This window comes from Corapipo altera, unplaced genomic scaffold (assembly GCF_003945725.1).
Source record: "Corapipo altera isolate COAL_440 unplaced genomic scaffold, ASM394572v1 2b, whole genome shotgun sequence".
Classification (NCBI taxonomy): Eukaryota; Metazoa; Chordata; class Aves; order Passeriformes; family Pipridae; genus Corapipo; species Corapipo altera.
In genome coordinates this window covers 29,023,199-29,044,436 of record NW_020884874.1, presented here as the reverse complement: position 1 = coordinate 29,044,436, position 21,238 = coordinate 29,023,199, and the positions used below count along the sequence as shown (strand labels likewise).

At 38.5% G+C, this 21,238-nt stretch overlaps 1 protein-coding gene across 2 annotated transcripts in view; it reads left to right on the top strand.

Annotated features, from left to right (window-relative positions):
* LOC113942742 (SAM and SH3 domain-containing protein 1-like) overlaps positions 1-21,238 on the top strand; it is a 542,445-nt gene that overhangs the window by 345,514 nt on the left and 175,693 nt on the right. The window contains exon 1 of one of the 2 annotated variants that reach the window (XM_027633810.1): positions 3,811-3,832. The exons of the other annotated variant lie outside the window; for it this stretch is intronic. Within the exon in view, the coding sequence (XP_027489611.1) occupies positions 3,830-3,832 (3 nt within the window). The 5' untranslated portion in view covers positions 3,811-3,829. Of the gene's footprint in view, positions 1-3,810; positions 3,833-21,238 lie in introns of those variants that run through there. 2 annotated transcript variants of the gene reach the window in all.

Genomic DNA, 21,238 nt, shown 5'->3' with positions numbered 1-21,238 from the left:
GGGGGTGTGATCAGTAGTCACAAAATAGGCAGTTGCAAGTAGGAAGCAAGATACTGGCAGTTTTACATACATATATGGTAAAGCTCATGTCCATCTCTTTATAATGACCATGTTAGATGTTGCCCTGTCACTAGAGGATCTGCCTGTGCCCAGGATGTGCAGTACTGTGGGAGTTTAAATTTTTTTAAATCAGTTTTCAGCTTGACTGAGTCTAGAAATCCCATGGTACCAGTTGCCACCAATTTAAAAGCCCTATTTGATCACAATTTGATTGAACAAGTTTAAAGGCCACAGTGGTCTAAAACTAGGAAACAGGATACTTTCTACAGTGATAATCTTGGTTTTGTTAGTACCTATGGTGCAGTTAAAAGTAGTTTTGTTGAGTTTTCTCCAGAGACCTGCAGGGGACATAGAATTCTGCTGCAAGTCAGCTGCTCACCTTAAAGGAGCACATAATTTGGTTTTAGTGAAGTCCAAAATGATTAACTGTCATATTAACCAGTGTCAGCAGCTAGAATAATTTCACTTTCAGACTGATGGGCTTCTGTGCTGCTGTAAAGCTTCATCAGTCAATAGAAGTCAATCTGCAAACTTATTTCATGTTGTAAAAACCAGACCTCACACAGTAAATCAGGTGTGAAATCTTCCTCTGCTTGTCTGGTTGGAGTGAAGATTCTGAAGAATAATGTGATTTAAATTTTGGGACAAAGAAACGTGTGCATGTTGTATTGAGCTCAGTAGTATCACTGTCTTAATCACCCCCAGGATAAGGCAAGCCTGCAGTGTGACACCAGTAGGTAAAGAAGGCCCCTCACTGGGGTGAATTGCTGCACTTCCACAGCTCAGAGAGGAGAGACGGCCCCTTAGTATGTGACTGCAGTACAAAGGTCTGCTTCAGAAACAGGGCAGGAGAGACAGAATATACTTGCACTTAATACAAGAACCAAACCTCAGAAATATTTCTTACCAATCAAAGCAGGTAAAGTGTGCTGAAGCACCAAGGAAAATTATTTGTATGAAATTAGTATAAGTACATGGTTTTAACATGTAGCTATTTACATAAGTATTGACATTAAAATATAAACTTGGTACAGAAAAAAGCCTGGAGCTAGACGATGGACATGTGAAAATATTCAAACCATGTTGGGAGGGGGGGGAATCAATATAAAAGAACTTCAGGAAGGGTACATAAAGGTGATTTCCTTTTCACCGTTTTCTGGCTTACTGCAGAAAAATGTAATTGAACTTCAACTGGTCTCTGAATTATTTGGCCTTCTGTTAAGGCAGTAGAGAAAGATCTTTGATAGATGTTTATTATGATTCTGATGAAAGATTTTATGTTGTCTAACATGAGAATCAAGGGAGAAAAAAAAAGAAAATAGAGTTTTAAAGATGGTTTCTACTGTGTGCCATTTCACCTCTGTGGTTTTCCTTGCCATATCTATCCAGGGCTCCTGCTTATAGGATCCTGTAGCACACAAGCTGCCATCACTCACCCTTTGCTATTCTTTTTTATTCCCACCCTCCAAATATTAGTTCAAAACTAAGAACTTAGCATTTTCATCACAGTTTTTCACCACAATATTTTGAACTGTGGAAATTGTTTTCTAATTTTTTAAATAACTAATCTAAGATGAGGTAATTTTCCATGTGAACTAAATTTTATAACACAGTCCCAAATGCTTCTCAAAATAAAATAACTAACTAAAGTAATATTAGCATGGTAAAATAATGGATCCACAAAAATTCCATAGAGCTTACAGTGGAGACATATTTCCAACTCACTGGGTTCCATGTACATGGCTCAGAATAACAGCTAAAGTTTTGGAGACGTTCTGTTTGTAACTGGAAAGTTCAGAGGGTTAAGGATCCTTTGCAATAGGACAAAGAGACCAGAAGAATGATATTAATTTACCAAGTTGCAAGATTCAGAGAATAAAGCAAGAAAAACACACATCCTGATAAGAAACAGTTTGCTAGTTTTTGCAAATCAAAAAGCTTTAAAAGTCCTAGTAATAGATTTATTGCTGAATGACATCCTTTGTAATTATTTATTTCTGGACAGATACAGGATGATCTGCATCCTGTTTTATTTCATTTCGTTTGTGTAAGTAGAACACTGAAGTGATTAACTGGGGAAAAGTGCTGATTAAAGGTGCATCTAAATTTACCCCACATTGTTTGGGAATGACACAGACTCAGGAAATCTGAAATCAGATAATTAGATTGTAAATGTTGATCAGTGTGTTAAACAGGCCAAGTATATCTCAGGCCAAAGTGCGCAGTACTACTTTCTCACCCATTGAAAACCACCAGGTAGGTGTTTCATGCCCCAGCTGTGAGGTCGAACCATCCCCCAGGCAGGCTGGCCTGGCTACCTCCCATCACTCCAGCCCCAGCAGGGGGTGCTGGGGCTCCCCCAGGAGCTACTCTCCGCTTCAATCCATGTCCTTACCTAGTTTTGCCTGGCTGCTACTCAGAGTTATGAGAAGAATCCACAAGGACAGCAAGGGCGTCAGAGGAAGATGTTAAAGATAGAAGCTTGGAAGAAAACATGAGCTTTTTAATATTAAAACTTGTAGCTCTGGAGAACATTCATCTTGATTGTCTCAGCAGTTTCCAAAGCAGTAAAGGCTTCAGCACATGCAGAGCTCCCAGCTAATTAGGAAATGTCAGGTGGTGTAGAGTGCATGCTGCCTCAGACTTCAAGGTGTCAGAAAAAGTAAAAGCTTGGAAAGAAAAAAAGGTTATCCGGTGAATCTGGTGGGGGCTTGATGGTCATGTAAAGGTCTGCAACAGCATTTATTTGCTTGCAGTGATATTTTTGAACCTTCACAAGGTTTACCTGTCAAGGCAGCTGACATAATCCTTAAAGACTGATGAAAAAATTGACACATCCTGCACTGGAGGCTCCCAACTATCAGGCTTATAGGTTGATACAGATTTCTCCTCTTTTCATTTTACATCAGAGATTTGTTACTAAACTACTCTACCTCTCTTTCCAGATCACAAACAGGTCTGCATCTCTGTGGAAAAAAAAGACACAGCATTTAGATTGCCCCTGGATCTTGCTATCCCCATTTCTCAGAAAATGCTATGCAAATTCTTCTGTGCTTTTCTTGGCACTTGGAGGAGGGGAGTGGTAATTGTTAAGGGTTGAAATTATAAACCTATTTAAATATGGTTTTTTATCATCTTCCTATTGAAGTAATTTTGTACATTAATCCAGTAATGCATTGGGGCAGACTATATGTTTTTAATATGTAGCTTATAATGAACTTTATGATATCTATATACGTAGCAAGCAGGAATCCACAGTTACATTCCATACACAGAATGTAACTTCATACACCTTAGGGACTTAAACTTCAGAGACTTTTAAATACAAGGCTTTGGCTTGAAGCTATCTTTCTCTTGTCTGCACATAGCACCCAGTAAAAGTTTGTATCTGGCACGTAGTTTTTGAGGTGTGGCAGAGTTATAGATGGTAATACGAGTGGAAGTTTTACAAATGATTATGTTAGAGACATGTATGAATCCTTGAGTTCCTTTATTATATGCTGTGTGAGCATTCAGTTAGCTGAGGCATTCTTTGCTTTTGAATCATAAGGAAAATGCCACTACCCAGCTTGCTTGCAAACTCGTTTGCTTAGAAGCCTCATTGCATCAGCAAAAACAACAGTGTGTGTTTAGAGTGCTCTGTGGAGCACAATGTTTCCTTTGCTGCGTTCAGTAATTTAAATGACTGGAGTGATACTTTTGACAAAGAAGAAATAATTTCGTTGTTATGGATCATTTTTCCTGTGAAACTGAGTTTTGGAATAAAGTGATGGTGAGTAAACCATGTGAGTGGGTAAAGAGGGATTGTTTTTGTTCTGAGTTTTATTCAGCAGTTTCTGAAAACTAAGATGGAAGTGATTTTGGTATTCTGACTCAGTGTTATATGTTTTTTATTAAGCAGAAAACATAATGTAACCATTATAGACAGTAACAGGAATGCTTGCTGTCGTGTTCTGTGGGGAAGTGGAATGTGATTTCTCTTTTAATATCGAGATACAAATCTGATTCACTCTTAGTTCATCTGGCTTCTTCTGAGAGGGAAACATGTCAGCTCATTAAATAAATGCATTTTGTCTAAGCAGCTGCTTTTAACATAAGTGTAACCTAGATTTTGAAAATAATTTGTGGTATTGCTATCTAGATATTAAAAGAGGTGGGGTTTTTACTTTAAAAAAATTAAGGAAAGATAAAATCAAAACCTAATTTTATTTCAGATTGGAGGAAAAGTTTTAAAATTGACTAATTATGATTATTCTCTTTCTGGGAACTGTATTCTGCATGTTCTGTAAATAGGATTTTTTTTTTTCACCTTCTTTTTTCCTTTTTTTTTCCTGTCAGAATGCAAATAATATTTCAGTCATTGAATTATTTGTTTCAGCCAAAGAGAGACTGTGGGTTTTTTGAGCCAAAGTTTTTCCCAAAAGAGCAGAAAGGTAAGACAAAATAATGCTGCCTAAGTGCAGGCAGGTACCCATAAGCATAGCTGCAGGTTAGGACAAGTAAACTTTATTGTGCCTTCTCTTGTTGTTGATGGTAATCAAGACATTCATATTATCCTGATGAAAAGGAAAAATCAGCTGAAAGGTTTCTAAAGTGACTTTAGGAACACTTCCTTTAGGGAGAAAGGCAGCCTGAGCTATCTGGTAAAGCGTATAATCAGTGCGTCTGGCTTATTGTCTCAGGCACTGCCACAAGCAACCTTTGTTGAGTTTGAGGAAGCCAACGAAGTACAACAAATTTTACTACACTTGCTTACAAAGTGAATTGGACTTTGTGTGCAAAATCTTTTGGTTTCCATATTCTTAAAATGTCAGTAATTTTTTTTACTCTAGTGGTATATTTAGTCTTTGACAACACCCTTTCAGCTGTCTCTAGGTCTTTCCTCCATGGGCAGCACTGCAGTTGGGAGAGCATGATTAATATAAAACTTGTTCAAATTTGTGCAGACTTATTCGTAGTTCCTTGTTTTAAAAAAGGCAACTAAAGTAACCATTTGGCTGTCCAACTGCTGAAAATTCGGGAGTACCTAAACAACCTTTATATTAGAGATGTATAAGTTAAGCTGATCTTTTTCTATATACTTTAGTTAAAGTCTGGAAGCTCTGAAGTTCTTCATTTTGCTATCTTATGTGTATGATTTGTGCAAATGTCATTAGCTCATGACAACAGGTCTGCAAGTAGAAATGATTGTGCTGTTGAACCCTGAGGCCATGATAATGTAATCTGTTTGTAAACCAAGAGGTTTTTGGGTAAAGACAACCTCTGTGGTTGTCTGAATATAAAGATTGAGCAGGTGTGGAAGTTGCCTTTGCAACTTAGTTATTTCAGGTGAGCTTCAGTCCAGAGACAGCTTTGGGAACGTGTCTCCATGATTTATTTGCTAAATGGCTTAAATATTTCCTAAAAAATAAAACTAGAACAGCAACTCGGTTTGTTCTTATTTTGCAGCAATTTCTCCCAGAATAGTAGCACTTCCATCTTCAACTGACTCTTCTTCTCAGATGAGCTCTCTCTACCAAGAGCAGAGCCCTGCACTCGAAGTTGAGCTTTAGAAATGCTACATCAAGAAGATGCAATGAAAAAACTTTTGTCTGTGGGACTTCCTATCTCTTGACATCAAAAAATGGCGCTACGGTTTTGTGAACACTAATTTTGAGGAAGTATTTTAAAAGAAAGGTACCTGGAAATGTTTGTTGTAATTTCAAAATACAACAGCAAATGCATTGTGTTCATTGGAAGAAGCCAGTTGGTTGTCATGAAGAAGATATGCTGGTATTCACATTGTTAGTGAGGTTTGCAGTAACACTGCTGTGGTGAGCTGAGATTTGGAGGGTATTCTCAAGTTGCTCTGCAGAGCATCTGAGCACTGGAACCTGGTGAACTGGTTCCCTGTGTTTCTTGACTGGGTGGTTATCTAGCCAGCTCGGTGAGAGTGAGTCAGGATATCTGGGCCTTATTGGATCATTGGTCTGAGCTACATCCCCTGTCAAAGATAAAAAGGAGAAAACACTCTGAGGCATGCTTAGTCCTTCAAAGGTAGTAGTGGACCTGCTCTCCTGATCCACAGGCATTTTGCTTCCGTTTTTGAGTTTTAGAAAAGAAACAGATGATAACCATAACCATAACAGATGATAACCTTGATGTCAGGTTAGCAAATGTAGCAGTGGTAGAAAAGTGTGTAGTCATTTTACATTGAAAACTGGGGAATGGGAGGGACATCATTAGAGCAAAATGGCTGTTTGATGCAGGGCCACCCTGTACTGTGGAAAAATTGGGGATTTTTCTTTGGTTCTTGTTAGATACTGAGTTGCTGCCTGTATTTATATCTGTGGGTCAGGTCTGAACTGTGACTCACATCAAGGGACGATGAATGTGGAAGGTCTCTTGACTTTGTGGCTGCTGGCATTCTGAGGCCAGGCATCACTCTTGTGGGCTCAGGAGTGCCCTGCCGTCCTTATCATCTTCTGGATCATTTCCTTTGAGGTACAGCTGGTCACCAACAAAATCTCTTAGTGATGAGAGTTTTCTTCCTATAAATTCAGAACTGCTGTGGTGTGCCTGTCGGTGTCAATGCAGCATTTGAAACTGGCTGGGAGAAGGAGTGTAGAACAGGACTGTTAACTCTGCCAGGTCACAGGTTCATGTCTAACCATACGAATAGGATGTTCCAATGTTTATTATTGGCAAGTGCAGTGTCACTATGCTAAGACTTTTGGGATGTAGCTCAGAAACTTGGTTCTGCAAAACTGAAAGTTAACTGTGTGTGTTGCTAGCTTCACCACACAATGGAAAGAGTGATCACACTTTCCTTTAATTAAAGTGCTTAAAGCAAAAAGATAAGCTAAACAGTTCTTTAGCAATAACATAAATAAAAGCACTGGTAGGTTTTAAACACGAAAGCTGAAGAAATCATGGTTTAAAAGGAAAGCAACCCTTAACACAGCAAGGGAGCAAACTGCATCTTCTTCTTGTTCCAGGTTCTGGAAATGCTGATTGTAGCCAGCTTCCCTTAGCAAGCAGGGGTCCCACCATTTTTGAGAGGTCGGCTCCTGCCTGCATACAGTCCATCAACATCTGAAATGTTTTAGCCATCACCAACCAGGCAGAAAGTTCAAATTAACCTGTGTGAAGAAACTCCTGATGCATTTGCATGACACTGCACAGTCCCGCTTCTTTTAGTGTAGTTAGCTGGTAGCTAGCCAAAGATACACAAATATATTTTTCCACAGTAGTTGCATATAGACTGCCTTTTTTCTCCCTTCCTCCTAATTTTCATTCCCATTTTACGAATGCTATCTATATTTTGTGTCTCTTTCATCCCATCTATCAATCTTCAAACACTGTATCTACTGCACACCTACATTTGTTTTTTGTCAAGGCATCTAAATTCTAAAAATCCAAACCAAATATTTACAGGTAATCTGCTGATCTGGAAGCCAACAACTTTTTTAGAATCAGATTGAAGGCTATATGCTTCCCCAGAGAAAAGACATATATATTGATGTGTTTATGCTTTGCAATAATAATATTTGTCCATGTGAGAAAGTGTGAAGTTTTTCTCTCCTGCCACACCATATGGCTTATGACTATTTACAATCCAAACAGTAACAGCTGCTGCTGTATAAGAGGATCCATTCCTGTGAGCTGGAGATGCGCTGAGTAGGGAATGACAAAGTATATGTCCACAGATGTATTCCAAATATCCTCATTTACCACTCAACATCCTGTCTATTTTTCTACTCTTGGAAACCACTGGAACTTTTTTCTTATATGCTTAGCTGATGGGGAGAGCACTGACAGCTTTGTTTTGGACTTTGGGAACAGATAGAGAAGCTATGTTCAATAATGACTATCCAAATGGGAGAAGGGAAGGATATTTTGGTTGGGTTCTCAGCAAAATGAAAATGTGAATCATGCTCTTAAGCCCTTTCAAAGAAAAAATCAGTTGAATCTTCTCAATCAATAAATTAGAAGTTTCTAGTTGGAAGCATAAACCAGGTAGTCTCTAGGCCTTTAAAATGTGTGTCACTTCGTGCCCTTCATTGATGGCATGCTTAAAGCTTGGAATTCCATTTTACAAAGACACATTTTGCATTTCTCAGCTAGTATCAGTCATTTTGACTCCTATCAATAACCTGTTTGAGCCTCCTTTTTTCCTGCATTTTTCTGCTGACCATTTTGGTAATTCCTGAATTTTGTATCAGGCATTATAAGAAAAGAGTTACCATTGTCATTCCTGTCAACAGCAGGAGGACAGTGTCCACATATTATGCAACTGAGCTACATGCCTGGCCTTTACCTATAGTACTCTTACTGAAAATGGCATATAAACAATGTCTGTGCCTGTCAGCAGGTTGTCTCATATTTGCACCAAGTTGCTCATGTACCTGCTCTTTCCCTATAGGTTAGACAATTGACACATTATATTTATTATGACTTATCTCACTAAAGCATGTTCCACAGAGGATGAAACATTCAGGGGGGTATTCCCTGGGCTTATTCTTCCTGTCACAAAATAATCTAATAATGCTCATTAACAAAGAAGAATTGCAGGTTTCTTGCAATGTATGCTTTATCTGTCATGAAGCTTTGCTAGTAAATAAAACCCACTGGACTTTGTCCAACTTCAGAGTACATTGAAAGATGGCTATGAATAGAAGTGATCACACTTTCTAGCAGCATTTGCTGTTACACTGGAGCCTTCTCATTGAAAAGCCTTAAAATTAAACTAGATTAATTCCCTGACAGCATATAATTATTTCTAACATTTGCATTTCATTTTTTTTAATGTATCTGTAGTACTCCTGTGTCACTGGGAATTTTTCATATGAAGGCTAGAGCTACCATAGAAACAAAAGGACTGAGAGGAACTTTCTGAGTCTTACTGGTAATTATGTTGGCAGTCCCAAACCTCACTGTTTTAGCAACCCTTTAATTTGTGGTCATCTCACAGAGACATGTTTTTAACTCAAATAGTTTTATTCCCTCTGCTTCGTGTGAGCAAGTCTCCATCTCAGACTCCACTTACTAAGGTCAACAGTCTCTGCTCCTCTCCTCATGTATGATGGATGCTCTGCTGCTGTGATTACACTGGCTGCTTACAATTTCTTTTTCATGAAGTGAAAATGCAGTGCAGTGACCAGAAATGTTTTGAAGAATAGACCCCCACAAGAATGAATACACCCTTGTGACCACTGAGAACAACCTTTAGGGAACATCCCATCTGCCATTTCAGCATATGAATATTATTCTAGGGCCCAAGCAATGCTGCTTATAGTTAATGCAAAATCTTTATAAATGTAAGGGCTGTAATATGCCACCGTGTAGTTGTGATTCCATAATTCATGTGCTGAGTCAGCTCGTTCCCACGTGAAGAAAGGAGTTACTTGAGAACATGCTCCTTGGTGTGAATTTCATCTCACTTGTCACAGATAAAATGGAATCATTTGTATGAAATATTTGTAGGAAAAGGCATGAGTGCAGGCTTAATCTACATCTGTGCTACAGGAAAGAACTTCTAGCATATTTCTACCAGAAAAAAAAATGATGATAGGTGCTGTCTTCCGCCCCATTTCTGCTTCACTAGAAGAGACGAATTACTTCAGCTTTCTTGGATCAATGCAGCTGTGCCCGGGTTAAACTTGGAACTGCATGGTGAGAAATCAATATAAACCAACTGACAACAAAAATGGCAGATGGGAAAAATTTCTCTGTATAAACTACAGCTATGTTTTGTCATGTCCTTTGCTTGCCAAAGCTGTTCTGTAAGCAGTAACAATGGGTTGCATAAACAAATTTAAGGGACTGATGGAATTTGATTTCATGCTTTGTTCTTGCTAGGTGTCTGGCGTATTAAGTAGAGAATCCATTTCAATACTAACAATGCAAAATTCTAGAAATACCTGTGAGTTTTACTTCTAGGGTGCTACTTAGGGGTAGGTGGGCTTCTTGGTAACTTTGTGTTAGAGCAATCAATGTCAAGAAATCACTTAGAGAATAAAATTGTTTTGCTGACCTGTGACATGATTCAATGCCTTCAGTACCAGATATTGAAGCCTCTGCTCCTCCTCCAGTCCTGTTCTTGAGTTATACAACACTGAGATGAGAATTCACTTTTGAAAGCTGTCTCTGCTTCCTATCAGGGAACCCATGAGCAGAGACTGAATTTACACTCATTTCTTTCTGCTGCCCCATGGCTTTAGAAACACTGTAGAAATAAATTGCAGAGGGTCTGTGCTTTACTATCAGCTTTGCAAGCCACTGAAATGAGTCTCGTCTGCACAAAGCCAGCCTTGCATACTAAAATGGCTTAGCTTCAGGACTTCGTAGGTGTTGTCCGCATTTTGGCTTCAGACCAGCAAGCTAGAATCTAAAAGAGTAACCTCCCAAATCCCATATGCTTGCTTTAGCATAGCAAGTTAGAGCAAGAATCTGTGTTTGGGCAGCATCCCAGTGAGATACCATGGAAAGTATGGAACCAGTTTATGACAGAAACCTGTACCCTGATGTGAATCCTGTCCTGGTGCTGCTGAAGCACACCTCTCAGAGGCCTCCTTCTGGAAGTTAGACTCATTGATTTGCCCAGAGACCTCTGCCAGGACCCAAGTGAGTGATCTGAATGCACTTAGCAATAACCTTGCAAAAGCACGTCCATTAGCATCAGGCAAACATCTCCAACAGCGACTGTTTGTATGGTTTTTAGCTGGCATACCAGAAAAGGCTGAGCAAGGGATGAGGTAAGAGGGCATTTGGGGAGGTCTTCTCTGCATTCTACTCAAAAGCAAAGAAAGTCCTCTTCCCTCTATCTCCTGTCTGCAACAGGAGCGCAACAGCAAAATCTTGCAAGAGAAGAATTAAAGCGCAAATCCTGTGTCTTCCTCCTTTCCCCTCCAGAAATGCCCCACTCTCAGTTCTGCCAAAGAGTAGGGATCCCAGCAGCAGAGAAAGCTCGGCAACACTGAGACTCTGAGATCCTCGAGAGAGTCTCAGGCCCCATTGTACCATAGGAGAAGCATTTTGGGACAAGAGAGGGTCTGACAGGCTGGGAGCTGTGTGCAGGCATTTTAGATTTAAAATGCACTTGAACTATCATCCTAGATTAATTCCTGCAACATGAATTGCACCTTATAGTGCCATTGATTGCATTATTTCTGCAATTTCATTCCTCTTATTGTGAATTTTATCTGAAAAAAATAAAATTAAAATAAAAGATGTACTGTCCTCTACTTTGTGCTATCACAGGATTAACTTACTTCCTCCAATACTTTACTAAACCAGTGGTGCAGATCCTCTGTTAAAAACCTGCAGCTGTTACAGGAATTTCAAACTTATATCTTCAAAATCCATCTTTTGCCTCTTGATTTTATAGTCTTCTAAGCCATTACTTCAAAAAGGGATGTTACCTATTTTTTATTTCTTGGGTTCAGTAGTTAGTGATAAATGAATCTCAAGAGAGAAAATAGCTAAAATGATGAATAGAAGAAAAATGTTCATTATTAGCTCAGGCAGAAAATTAATCCCTTTTCAGGAATTCAGGAAGTTGATAATAGTGGATTATTTTTTTATATATATATAGATGATTACCCTCATGACAAATCTATCACTTTGCCTTCTCAAACAAGTATGATATGTTTTGTCTTTTTTTTACTCTTGACAAGGGAATTCATGACATAATGTCACCCTGTTGGAAAATGTGTATGTTTCTGGTAATTACTGGAAATTATGGTGTTCTTAATTTCCATATTACGCAGGGTGGTTGTGATTAAAAAGTTAGACATTGACATGCAAGACAGTGCTAGGATAAGTCAGTTAATTTCTCCTAGCTGTAGCAGGCATTTCTCTGTGAGGAGACACACTACCACTCATGTGTGCTATTTTTTTAACTGTTTAACAGCAATCCCTGTAAAATGCAGAGCTGTGATCCCTCACAGATGCTGAATTTCTTTGCTATCTTCGGTGGAAGTGCCCCATCCCTCATGTAATTTTTTACCTGATCAGGAACTCTAGGATACTTTTTATTATTGCTACACAAAGCAAAAAAATGAAAGAACTGTCCTGTTATCCATTTCCAGGTCAATATGAATTATTTTCAGAGACACAGAGGTGAAACTTCATCTAAGCACCTATCCCCCTACAGTGATGTGCTGCATTTGAAACCCAGGTAGAAAACAAGATGTCATACTGTCTTTCTTATCTGTAAATCAAAACAGTATCTCTGCCTTCTTAGACATACCCTGCCACTGGACTGCATTAGTATTTCTCTCTGAATTGTTCTGTTACAAAGTCAAAAAGCCAAGAGTGACAGAACCACTCTGTCACCACGTGTACTGGTGACTACTCACACTTAGTGAGTGAAGTCACCACTTGTATTAAACCTTGCCCAGCCCTTTTTAACTCCCCAGCCACATTTAACATGTCACATCTGGCCACCCTTAGGTGTGGTCGTCATCTTTATTCCAAAAGTGTGATGCTTACCTCAAATGTTTGCCAAAGCAGAAGAGAAAAACAAAGCCAAGATTTAAGGTTCCCTTGGGAAATGGAAAGAGAGGCTGGCAGCACAGACCCCAAAGGGATCCTCCTGAAAACCACTGGGAGCGAAGTATTCAGTAAAAGAGGAGGAATCAGAAGAAGGGCTGATCTACTCTTGAATGTGCCAGAACAAGGCAAGGTTTGGGTTAATGGGTTGCTGCAACACAGGCAACCCCTTAAAGCTTTCTGAACTTAGAAAAGGGTTTTTTTCTAACTGTTCATGGTAGAGAAGTAATCCTTTAATACAGTGAGAATTTAAAGCATTGCAACACATTTTTCACTGTCAAAGTAGGAGGAAAAGCCTAACTCCTGAGAATCATCATAAATTCACAAACTAAATAAAAAGGAATCACACCATCTCTTTTTGTTTTCTGCCCCCTTTCCTTCCATTTTGCACCATGTTTTACCAGTGTTTTTAGTCTAAAATTACTAATTGTAAAAAAAAATTATTGCCACAGAAAATACAAACCTCTGCAATGTCAGGTTCTTGGCAAATAGAAATATTTTGTAAAGATAGGATGTGTTTATTGAAAAAATCTGCAGTTGACTTGACTCCCTTCTTGAAAGTGGTCCCTTCAAAAACATGCAAAATGCAGATAAAGCCTTGGCAGCGTCTTCCCGTGGACTATGGTTAAGGAGTTTAAGTCCTGTGAGCTCAGGATACAAGATGAAAGCCTGTTACATAGACTAGACTACAGGATAACCTGGGTTGATTTTTATAGCATGTGGCCCAAAGTCTTCTAAAATTCTTTCTCCAAAGGGAAAGGAAGAGGAAAGAAATCTTGTGTTAAGTGCCTAGATTAAATTCTAATAAGCTACTGTGTTATAATTGAATGATTGATAAATGAATAGCACTCTATAAAATGACGTGGAAAAGATGAATACTGTTCACCAAGATTTATATGCTAATAAAGGGCAGTTTTTGCTCTAAACTAATTGTGAAATCCCTCTCCTGCAAATGACTGAATAGGCTCAAGTTGCTTCTTCCTAGAGTTTCTTTGCCGTTGGTTATCTTTTAGCAAGAAAGTTCATTATGTGCAATGTAATGGTATAATGAAAAGCAAGAGAAGGAATTGACATCAGTTCAAGAGGGTTTGGGTTTTTTTAATCTTGACAAGCTTTCTGGGAGTTTCATGTAGCTTTCAAACATCCAAAAATTGTATTTAGATCTTGGATGCAATGTACAAAAATTTCAAACAAATATTTTAACCTGAGCCCCAGTGAAGACGAGTGGAGCCCTTACATATGCTCTGGAAACTGATGTGTGATGATCCCTGCCTCTGCTCCAGCAAGGTGTGTGCTGGATCATTTTGGCTTATTAAAAAGGTTTTTTCAGGTACAACTGACAGAAACAGGATCTTTTTCATATTATTCCTATGAAACTGTAGAGCACAAGGAGCTGTCAGGGTGGAGTTGGTGGAAACATAAGATAACTGAGGCAGAGAAAGACAAAGACCCTCCATCTAGTCCTTTACTGGGAAGAGGTGGTAGCAGGAAGCAGGTGGTACTACATAAACCGGACAGATGTGTGCCAACTCTCTCAAAAGGTTTCCCTTTCTGCTGCAAGGCCCTCATTTGCAAAGGCACCTTGCTTTCGCACAACTTTTGTCTGATCTCAACCTCTCTCATCTAGCATCAGAGGCCTTTTGGTCCTACCAAAGGCTGCTTAAAACTTGTGCTGCCTGAAAGAAGTCCTTCTTTATTTTTCTGAAGCATCTGTTCACCATCTAATTTCAAAGCATAGCTGAAAATCTTTTTTGTTTGGTTTTGCTCTTTTTTCCCTATGCCAGTGCTTTTAAATTTTTTAATCACTTTGTTGTTGTTGTTTAATTTGTAAATTTTTAGATGTGGTCCTTTTCCTTTTTTTCTTTTCAGAGCAAGAATACAACTTCAGGTTGCTGTATGACAACATATATCAAAAATGTATTAGTTAATAATACTTTAAAAAACCCTAACAACCCAACATTCTTATTCCATTTAAATCAGTGTAATGATCTGGACCTGTGTTGTTTCACCAAACAAAAAACCACAAGAAAGAAATCAGTTCTTTGGGAAGATGAAATAGTTAAACCTAATGGATTTTTTTCCCCTAATAGTACAAGTCCCCTGTCTGATGGTGGGATGCTTGCCATGACACTATAATTCCTGACATACAGAGATGTATGTGCTCCTTCGTGCATAGTAGAATAGCTTTGGTTTTCCTTTCCAATCCCTTACTTCCCTCTCCAGCCCCCCCACTTTTTTCTTCATCCGTATTTATACCAACAATGATGAAATGAGGAAAACTACCTCCTGTGGTTTACTTTAGGGCCTAAGAAATTGGGGTAAATATCCAGGTGGGTTACATTTTTCAGTTTATGTGGATTTTTTTATTCTCTCAATTTACAGACTGAAGTCAAAAAACACCTTCCTCTGACAGCTAGCCACAATCCAAGGCTCTTAGAGAAGAAAGGAAGGGCAACAAAGCTGGTGAAGAGGCTGGAGCCCAAATCTTATGAAGAATGTCTGAGGGAGTTGGGGTTGTTTAGCCTGGAGAAAAGGAGGCTCAGGGGAGACCTTATCATTCTCTTCAACTACCTGAAAAGAGGTTTGTAGCCAGGTGGGGGTTGGTCTCTTCTCCCAAGTAAAAAGTGACAGGAAACATGAGAGGAAATGGCCTCAAGTTGTGACAGGGGAGGTTTAGTTTAGATATTAGGAAAAAAATATTCATGGAAAGGGTTGCAAAGCATTGGAACAGACTGCCCAGGGAAGTGGTTGAGTCATGATCCTTGGAAGTGTTCAGAGAACGTTTGGATATGATGCTTAAGAATATGGTTTCATGATGAACATGTTGATGGTGCTGGGTTGACAGTTGGACTTGATCTTATAGATCTTTCCGACCCTAAATATTCTGTGATTCTATGACTCTGAGAGCTTCTTCTTCCCCTTCCTTCTTCCCCCACCTTTTCCCTCTTGAAATCACTGGTCCAGACAGTCTCACCTCAGCCAAACACATCTTTTAAATTGCATGCAAACATACCTTTCAGATCTTTTCAAACTCATTTTTCAAGGAAACGGACTGGAAAATTCACAGTCCTTAGTGTGGGTGGGAAAAGCCTTGAGAAAGAGATATCGAAATACATCATGCTGAACTTATGTCAGAGGCTGCTTCCCCTGAGTACCTTCTGACCCGTGTTAAAACTGAAAGTTGCATCTTATTTCTCCTTAAATAATATTTTTGTACCAAATATTTTACTTCTCTTGCTAGATATTTGGGGATAAAATCTCCTTTTAAAAAATGCTAATAATTATGAAAATAACATGTAGGTTTCACAATTCTCAGAAGTGTTTGAACTTGGGAAAATTCATGCTCCAAGAACAAGAAACACGGATGATGTTAGTCTAGAAAGTAGAAGTAACTGAAGCTGTAAACGTATGAAGATCAAGAAGTTCCACTAGGGGTATTCATGCAACATGACAGTTGCTATTCTTCCCTTTGTAACAGATGCCTGTGGCAGAATAGACAGGCTTCAATATATACACTCAGATACTGTAAAACTCGTCCTACTGAATCCAGGAATCCTGAGAATTCAATTGAGAGGTTGGGAAAAAATCTGTGAATGTTGAGTTACAGCTGTAGAAAATAAGAATTCTGCATCTATCATCAGTGCAATAGTTTGGAGGGGAGGAAATCTCATCTAAAAGCAAGTACAACAAGTATGATTTGCCTGAGTTTATCCTTTGAACTTAGAGAAAAATGTTCTCCACCTAGGTGAGCAAGAGCCAGCTGCCTTCTTGCTTATACACATGCATGTCTGGTCCTGTAGAGTGGGCAGAAACTGAGCTGATGCACTGAGCAAGTGTAATTTAAATAACAGGTTTAATTACAGTCCTTGAACTGGAGTGTCAGGTTTGTGACAAACGTGTGGTAATTTCCACTGCACTTTATAGTCAGCAAATGTTGATCAACAGGTGCTTCTTACTTGGTTTTTTTGAAGTTTTGATTTAAAATAACTGAGATCAAAGCAGCTCTAAGAACAAGATATGGATGCATTAGATTCTAAAAGTTTATTCATTTTATCAGTTTGTTGTTTTTCACAGTACACAGTAGCAACAGACTTTGAAAAACAACTGCTGTGACAAGATAATATGATTTTAAAAGCCAATACCTTTGAGTGCTGGAAAAAGAATGAGAGAAATTAATAGCTTTTGTACAGACTTAAAATTTGTGTGTGGTGACAGTTGTTTTCCTGGGTATCAGTGGTATGTCAATAATCGCATGCTATTCAGGGGATATATCATCAAACCATTCTAAAGACTAAGAGTGATACATTTGCATTAATCAGTCAGAGCTGTATTCCTACACCATATGGAAAATCTGCCCTTAAATCTTCCTTTTAGTTTACAGTATGAAGGAAACCTCTTATATTAAAATTATTTTGCCTCTGTAAACAGAGAATAATGTTGTTAATGCAAAAAAAAAAAAAAAGTAAAAAGTGATGCAAAAGCAGTTTCTTTTTATAAGCCATTTTCTGAACATTTCATTTGTTTATGTGCATTACCTACCCTAAAAGTGAATGCCAAAGTGGGAATTATATTTTAGAAAGAAACCTTTTTTTCCTCATTAAAATATACTTTATGCCTTTTTACGAGCCTCTCTGGAGAATGAAAGCAAATCGTTGATTCTCAGGAGAACTTTCATTTGCTTAAAAGTTAGAATTTTTCATTTTTTTTATAGAACAAGGTAGTTTAAAAGAAGTTATTCAAGCAGAATGAGTTGTTGAATTCCTGTTCCTTTGTTTTTCCCAGTATCTTTTGCTTTTCCAGAAGACTCTCTAAAAAACCCCCTCCATGTATTTGAGTGTTTTTCTGGTACTGTTAAATCAGTATTAGAAATAAATAAATTACTGAAGGAGATATTTTGAAATTCAAAAACTGTCAATTTTATTTTGTCCCTTCTAATTCAGGCACGCTTTTTCTGTTCCCTCAATTTTTCTTCCTTCTCCCCCTCCCCTAAACCTCTGCAGCCTTTCAAAGACTTGTATTAACAACTGCAAGATTTTTGCCTTGTTTCTATAGTCCAATATTGGAATTCAAGAAATAAGTTGTATCTAATCTGTTCAATTTAGATGCCTCTGATGTCAAAACCCAAGTGAGATACACTTGAATACCATCTTGGTCTCCTCAAGATAAGAAGGCACTTTTTGTTGTCTTGTATCTGCCCCTATGATTTCTATAATGCCTCATTCATAGAAAATAAAAGGGCTCATCTCCTATGTTTTTAAATTAATCACTTCTGTTTTCAAAAAAAGAAACATTCACTGAACAAAAAATTTACTATGTGTTAATTCTCTGCTCTTTTTCTTTGGCAAATTTTAGACAACCTTGCTAATTTTGATCATACTTGAAAAATAATGTTTTGGTTTTATTTGTTCAGCTATGTTAGTCAAAACCTATGAAATAACTGAATATAAAACATATATTTCATTTATACATTAGTAGATTTTTGCTTTTCTATTTGCAACATGAGGATAAGCAACTCCAATAATCAGTTATTGAATACAGGACCTGATAGCAAGAAAATGAGAGCTTCATGAGCCCTACTGAATGGAAGCCATTGCAGGCAATCACAGGGAAAGAGCTGTGGGTCCCATTCTGCAGTCCCCCCGCCTGGTTTTTATACCTTTCCACCTGCAAATTGCCATCCTCTCTAAGTGTCTTGGCAATCCATAACTGACAGAATTGAGCACTACTTTTCAGTGCATTGTTTCCAACCATCCCCGACTCCATTCCCTTGGAGGGATCCCCTACAAGAACTTTTCTGTCAGTTCTGCCCCAGAGTATCCTATGTGAAAGTGAGGCTTGAATTTTTCCCCATGCATAAAATGATGTGAACTTGTCCCAAGATTTGACAATTGCTTAACTCCATGAACAGGGCCCCCTCAAGTCCAACTCTTCTCGGGATGACTCCAGAAAGAGAAGTTGCAGTTCATGCTGCTCCACCACAGGGAGAATGGAATGATGTATGGTCCCTCCAGGCTTTCTGCTTCTCTTAAAGGCACTGATCAAAATGCAGCTGTGGAACCAGAAGACTTGGGGGATGATGCTGTAGAGGCGTTCATGACTTCCCATTGCAAAGTGGAGGAAAGATCTTCATGAAAGATCCACAGCAGGACTATATGCTGGTTTTGCATTCTAATAATATTTGTGTTTCTCCTTGAGGGCCGATGAAAGCAATAATTCCATTAGATACCAGTGGTCTCTTTCTGTAACTTATATCAATCCTGTTAGGTGTTCATCCAGAAGGAATAAAAAAAAAAAAAATGGCTGATTAAGAAAGACCCAGTTGTCTGATGTTATAAATACTGGCCTATGGCTTTGCCCTTAGTGACCTAAGAGGTACCATAGGTTGAATTTTTATTAGCAGTGCTTCCCCAATAAAGCTATTTTCCCTCAAACCTCACATATTAAATTGATTATGCACCATGTCATTTTAAAAGTATGCAGTTGCTGTTGATTTATATGGTCAGACTGCCTGCCAACTCAGCAATTTCCATCCTAAAATAACAGATCAAAAAAACCCCAAGTCCCACAGTCGGCTGCTTTATGATGTAATGAGTCAGCTACAGATCTGTGCAACCACTGATTTTAGCTTATTTGTCCAAAAGGACAAGCAAAAACATGCAATTTCATAGCAATTATAATCAGTGAAGAACTCTACATGGAAACGGTCAGCAGAAATATCAAGAAAAGAATTTAGACCAGGAAACATTTTCTGCTGTTTTCTAGGTGTACTCAGTTACTCTCTATAGGTACATATATATGTTTCCAGTAAACAATTAAGTGACAATCACTGACCTTATTGGCCAGTTTTAGGAAAAAAAAAAGATGATAAAAAGTCGAACCAAAACAAACCAAAAAAAGAAATACCCAAACCTGATGAAGTCAATGAAGTGGCTGAAGGTTTGCAGCTAAATGTGTAGTTAAGTGAATGGATGCTGGCAAGTCAGTGCAAGTTTTAGTAGTGTCTCTTAATACCGTAACAAAATGAATGAAAAATTTTCTATGCATGGTTATTTGAGATGTAAACCAGACAGGCCTGTGTGTGTCATGTGTGATACTTTACCACTTTACAGCACACAGACGAATGGAGAGCAGTAGTAAGTATGGCAAATGTACAGTCGTAACTAAAAGCAAGAAAACATAAAAAGGCATCCCACAAAGCAAAATAAGGCTGCCACACTCTTCATGTGTATAATATGCATCTTGGTATTAATTCCAAAGGAGTAAGAGAAGAAATTAGTCTATGCTTACTTCTAGTAGTTCAAGATATAGAACTTGCTGATCTCTTCAGGATATTATTACATGGCTACCTGTGTTGACCACTCAAAACCTACTGTACTGTAATACTACAGTCCTTTCTTTGTGACTGGAACACAAAAAGCTGTAGGATAAATGCAGAGAAAGAAGTGACATTCTTGTAGTTCTCTAGTGGTAGCAGGAAACACAACAAAAATTCCAACCTATGTAGTATAGCTTGTATGGCACAGGAAGCCCATCTCTGTTATCTTCCCTTTTGGCATTATGAAGGACAGTAGGCACTGAGGGCCTTTTTTGTTGTGAAAGAGCCAACAAGCATCTGACAATCACTGCAAATGCTGGCTTTCATCATTCCAATTACTTATGACCATAGTCATGTGTGACTTCGTAGTTTTAAGGTGATCTATAGAACCTCATACTTAACTTGTGTATTGTTTCTGTTAATGATGCATAGTTAAGCCTAGAGCAATAATGTAATGAGATGAATCCAACAGAGTTCATTTGTGGGGCCTGTGAAAGAACCATCTTTAACAGACCTTACATTTAATGAGAATACGGTATTGATTAAATTAGATCCACAATGGCATAAACAATAACACCGAATTTCCGAAGTGTGCTGATTGAGCTACTACTTCAGATTTAGGCTCTAGGGCTAGAAATGGGGTGAATGCATATCCATAAATAGTCTTTGCATGGCATCAGTACTAATTAGTGTAATTATATGCCAATGTCATTTGCTTAATTTATGAGCTGGCAGCATGGCTGAAAGTAGGGTTTCTTCCTTGCCTTTTCTGTTTCAAATTTGGTTATTAGGATGAGATCGTTAGTTTACAATTAAGTCACTTTATTTCCTCTAGCTCTAATATTAATGGAACACTTCATCATAGGAGCCCATATCTTGCCATTCTGGTAAATAGAGGGAGGAACTCCTATGGGGTTTAGCTTCCCACTCCATCATTAAAGCTGCAGGAGGAATTTCTTACATGTGTTATATGAGACAATGAGGCAATTTCTTACTAAGTCATTTTTGTACTCACATTCCCATCTCCTTGCCTCCAGTGGCTCTTTGGATCTTCCCCTCAACCCTCTGCCAACACAATCCATCAGATCAGATGTGGAAGAAGGCTTTGCTTTGCAGGGAGGGAAAAAGTGAAAGTGGCTATATGACAGTTTTACCAATCCAAATCAGCCCTAAACATTCAATTCTAGGATATGTGTCTGGCAGCAGTTGACATCAGGTCCCTCTGATTAAAGCTTTTTCTCCTTGGTGTGGAAGAGGAATAAGGGAGGAGACCTGTTCTTTGGATCACCCTAAACTGTGAGTGTGCCACGTAAATAAACCCCTGTTGTT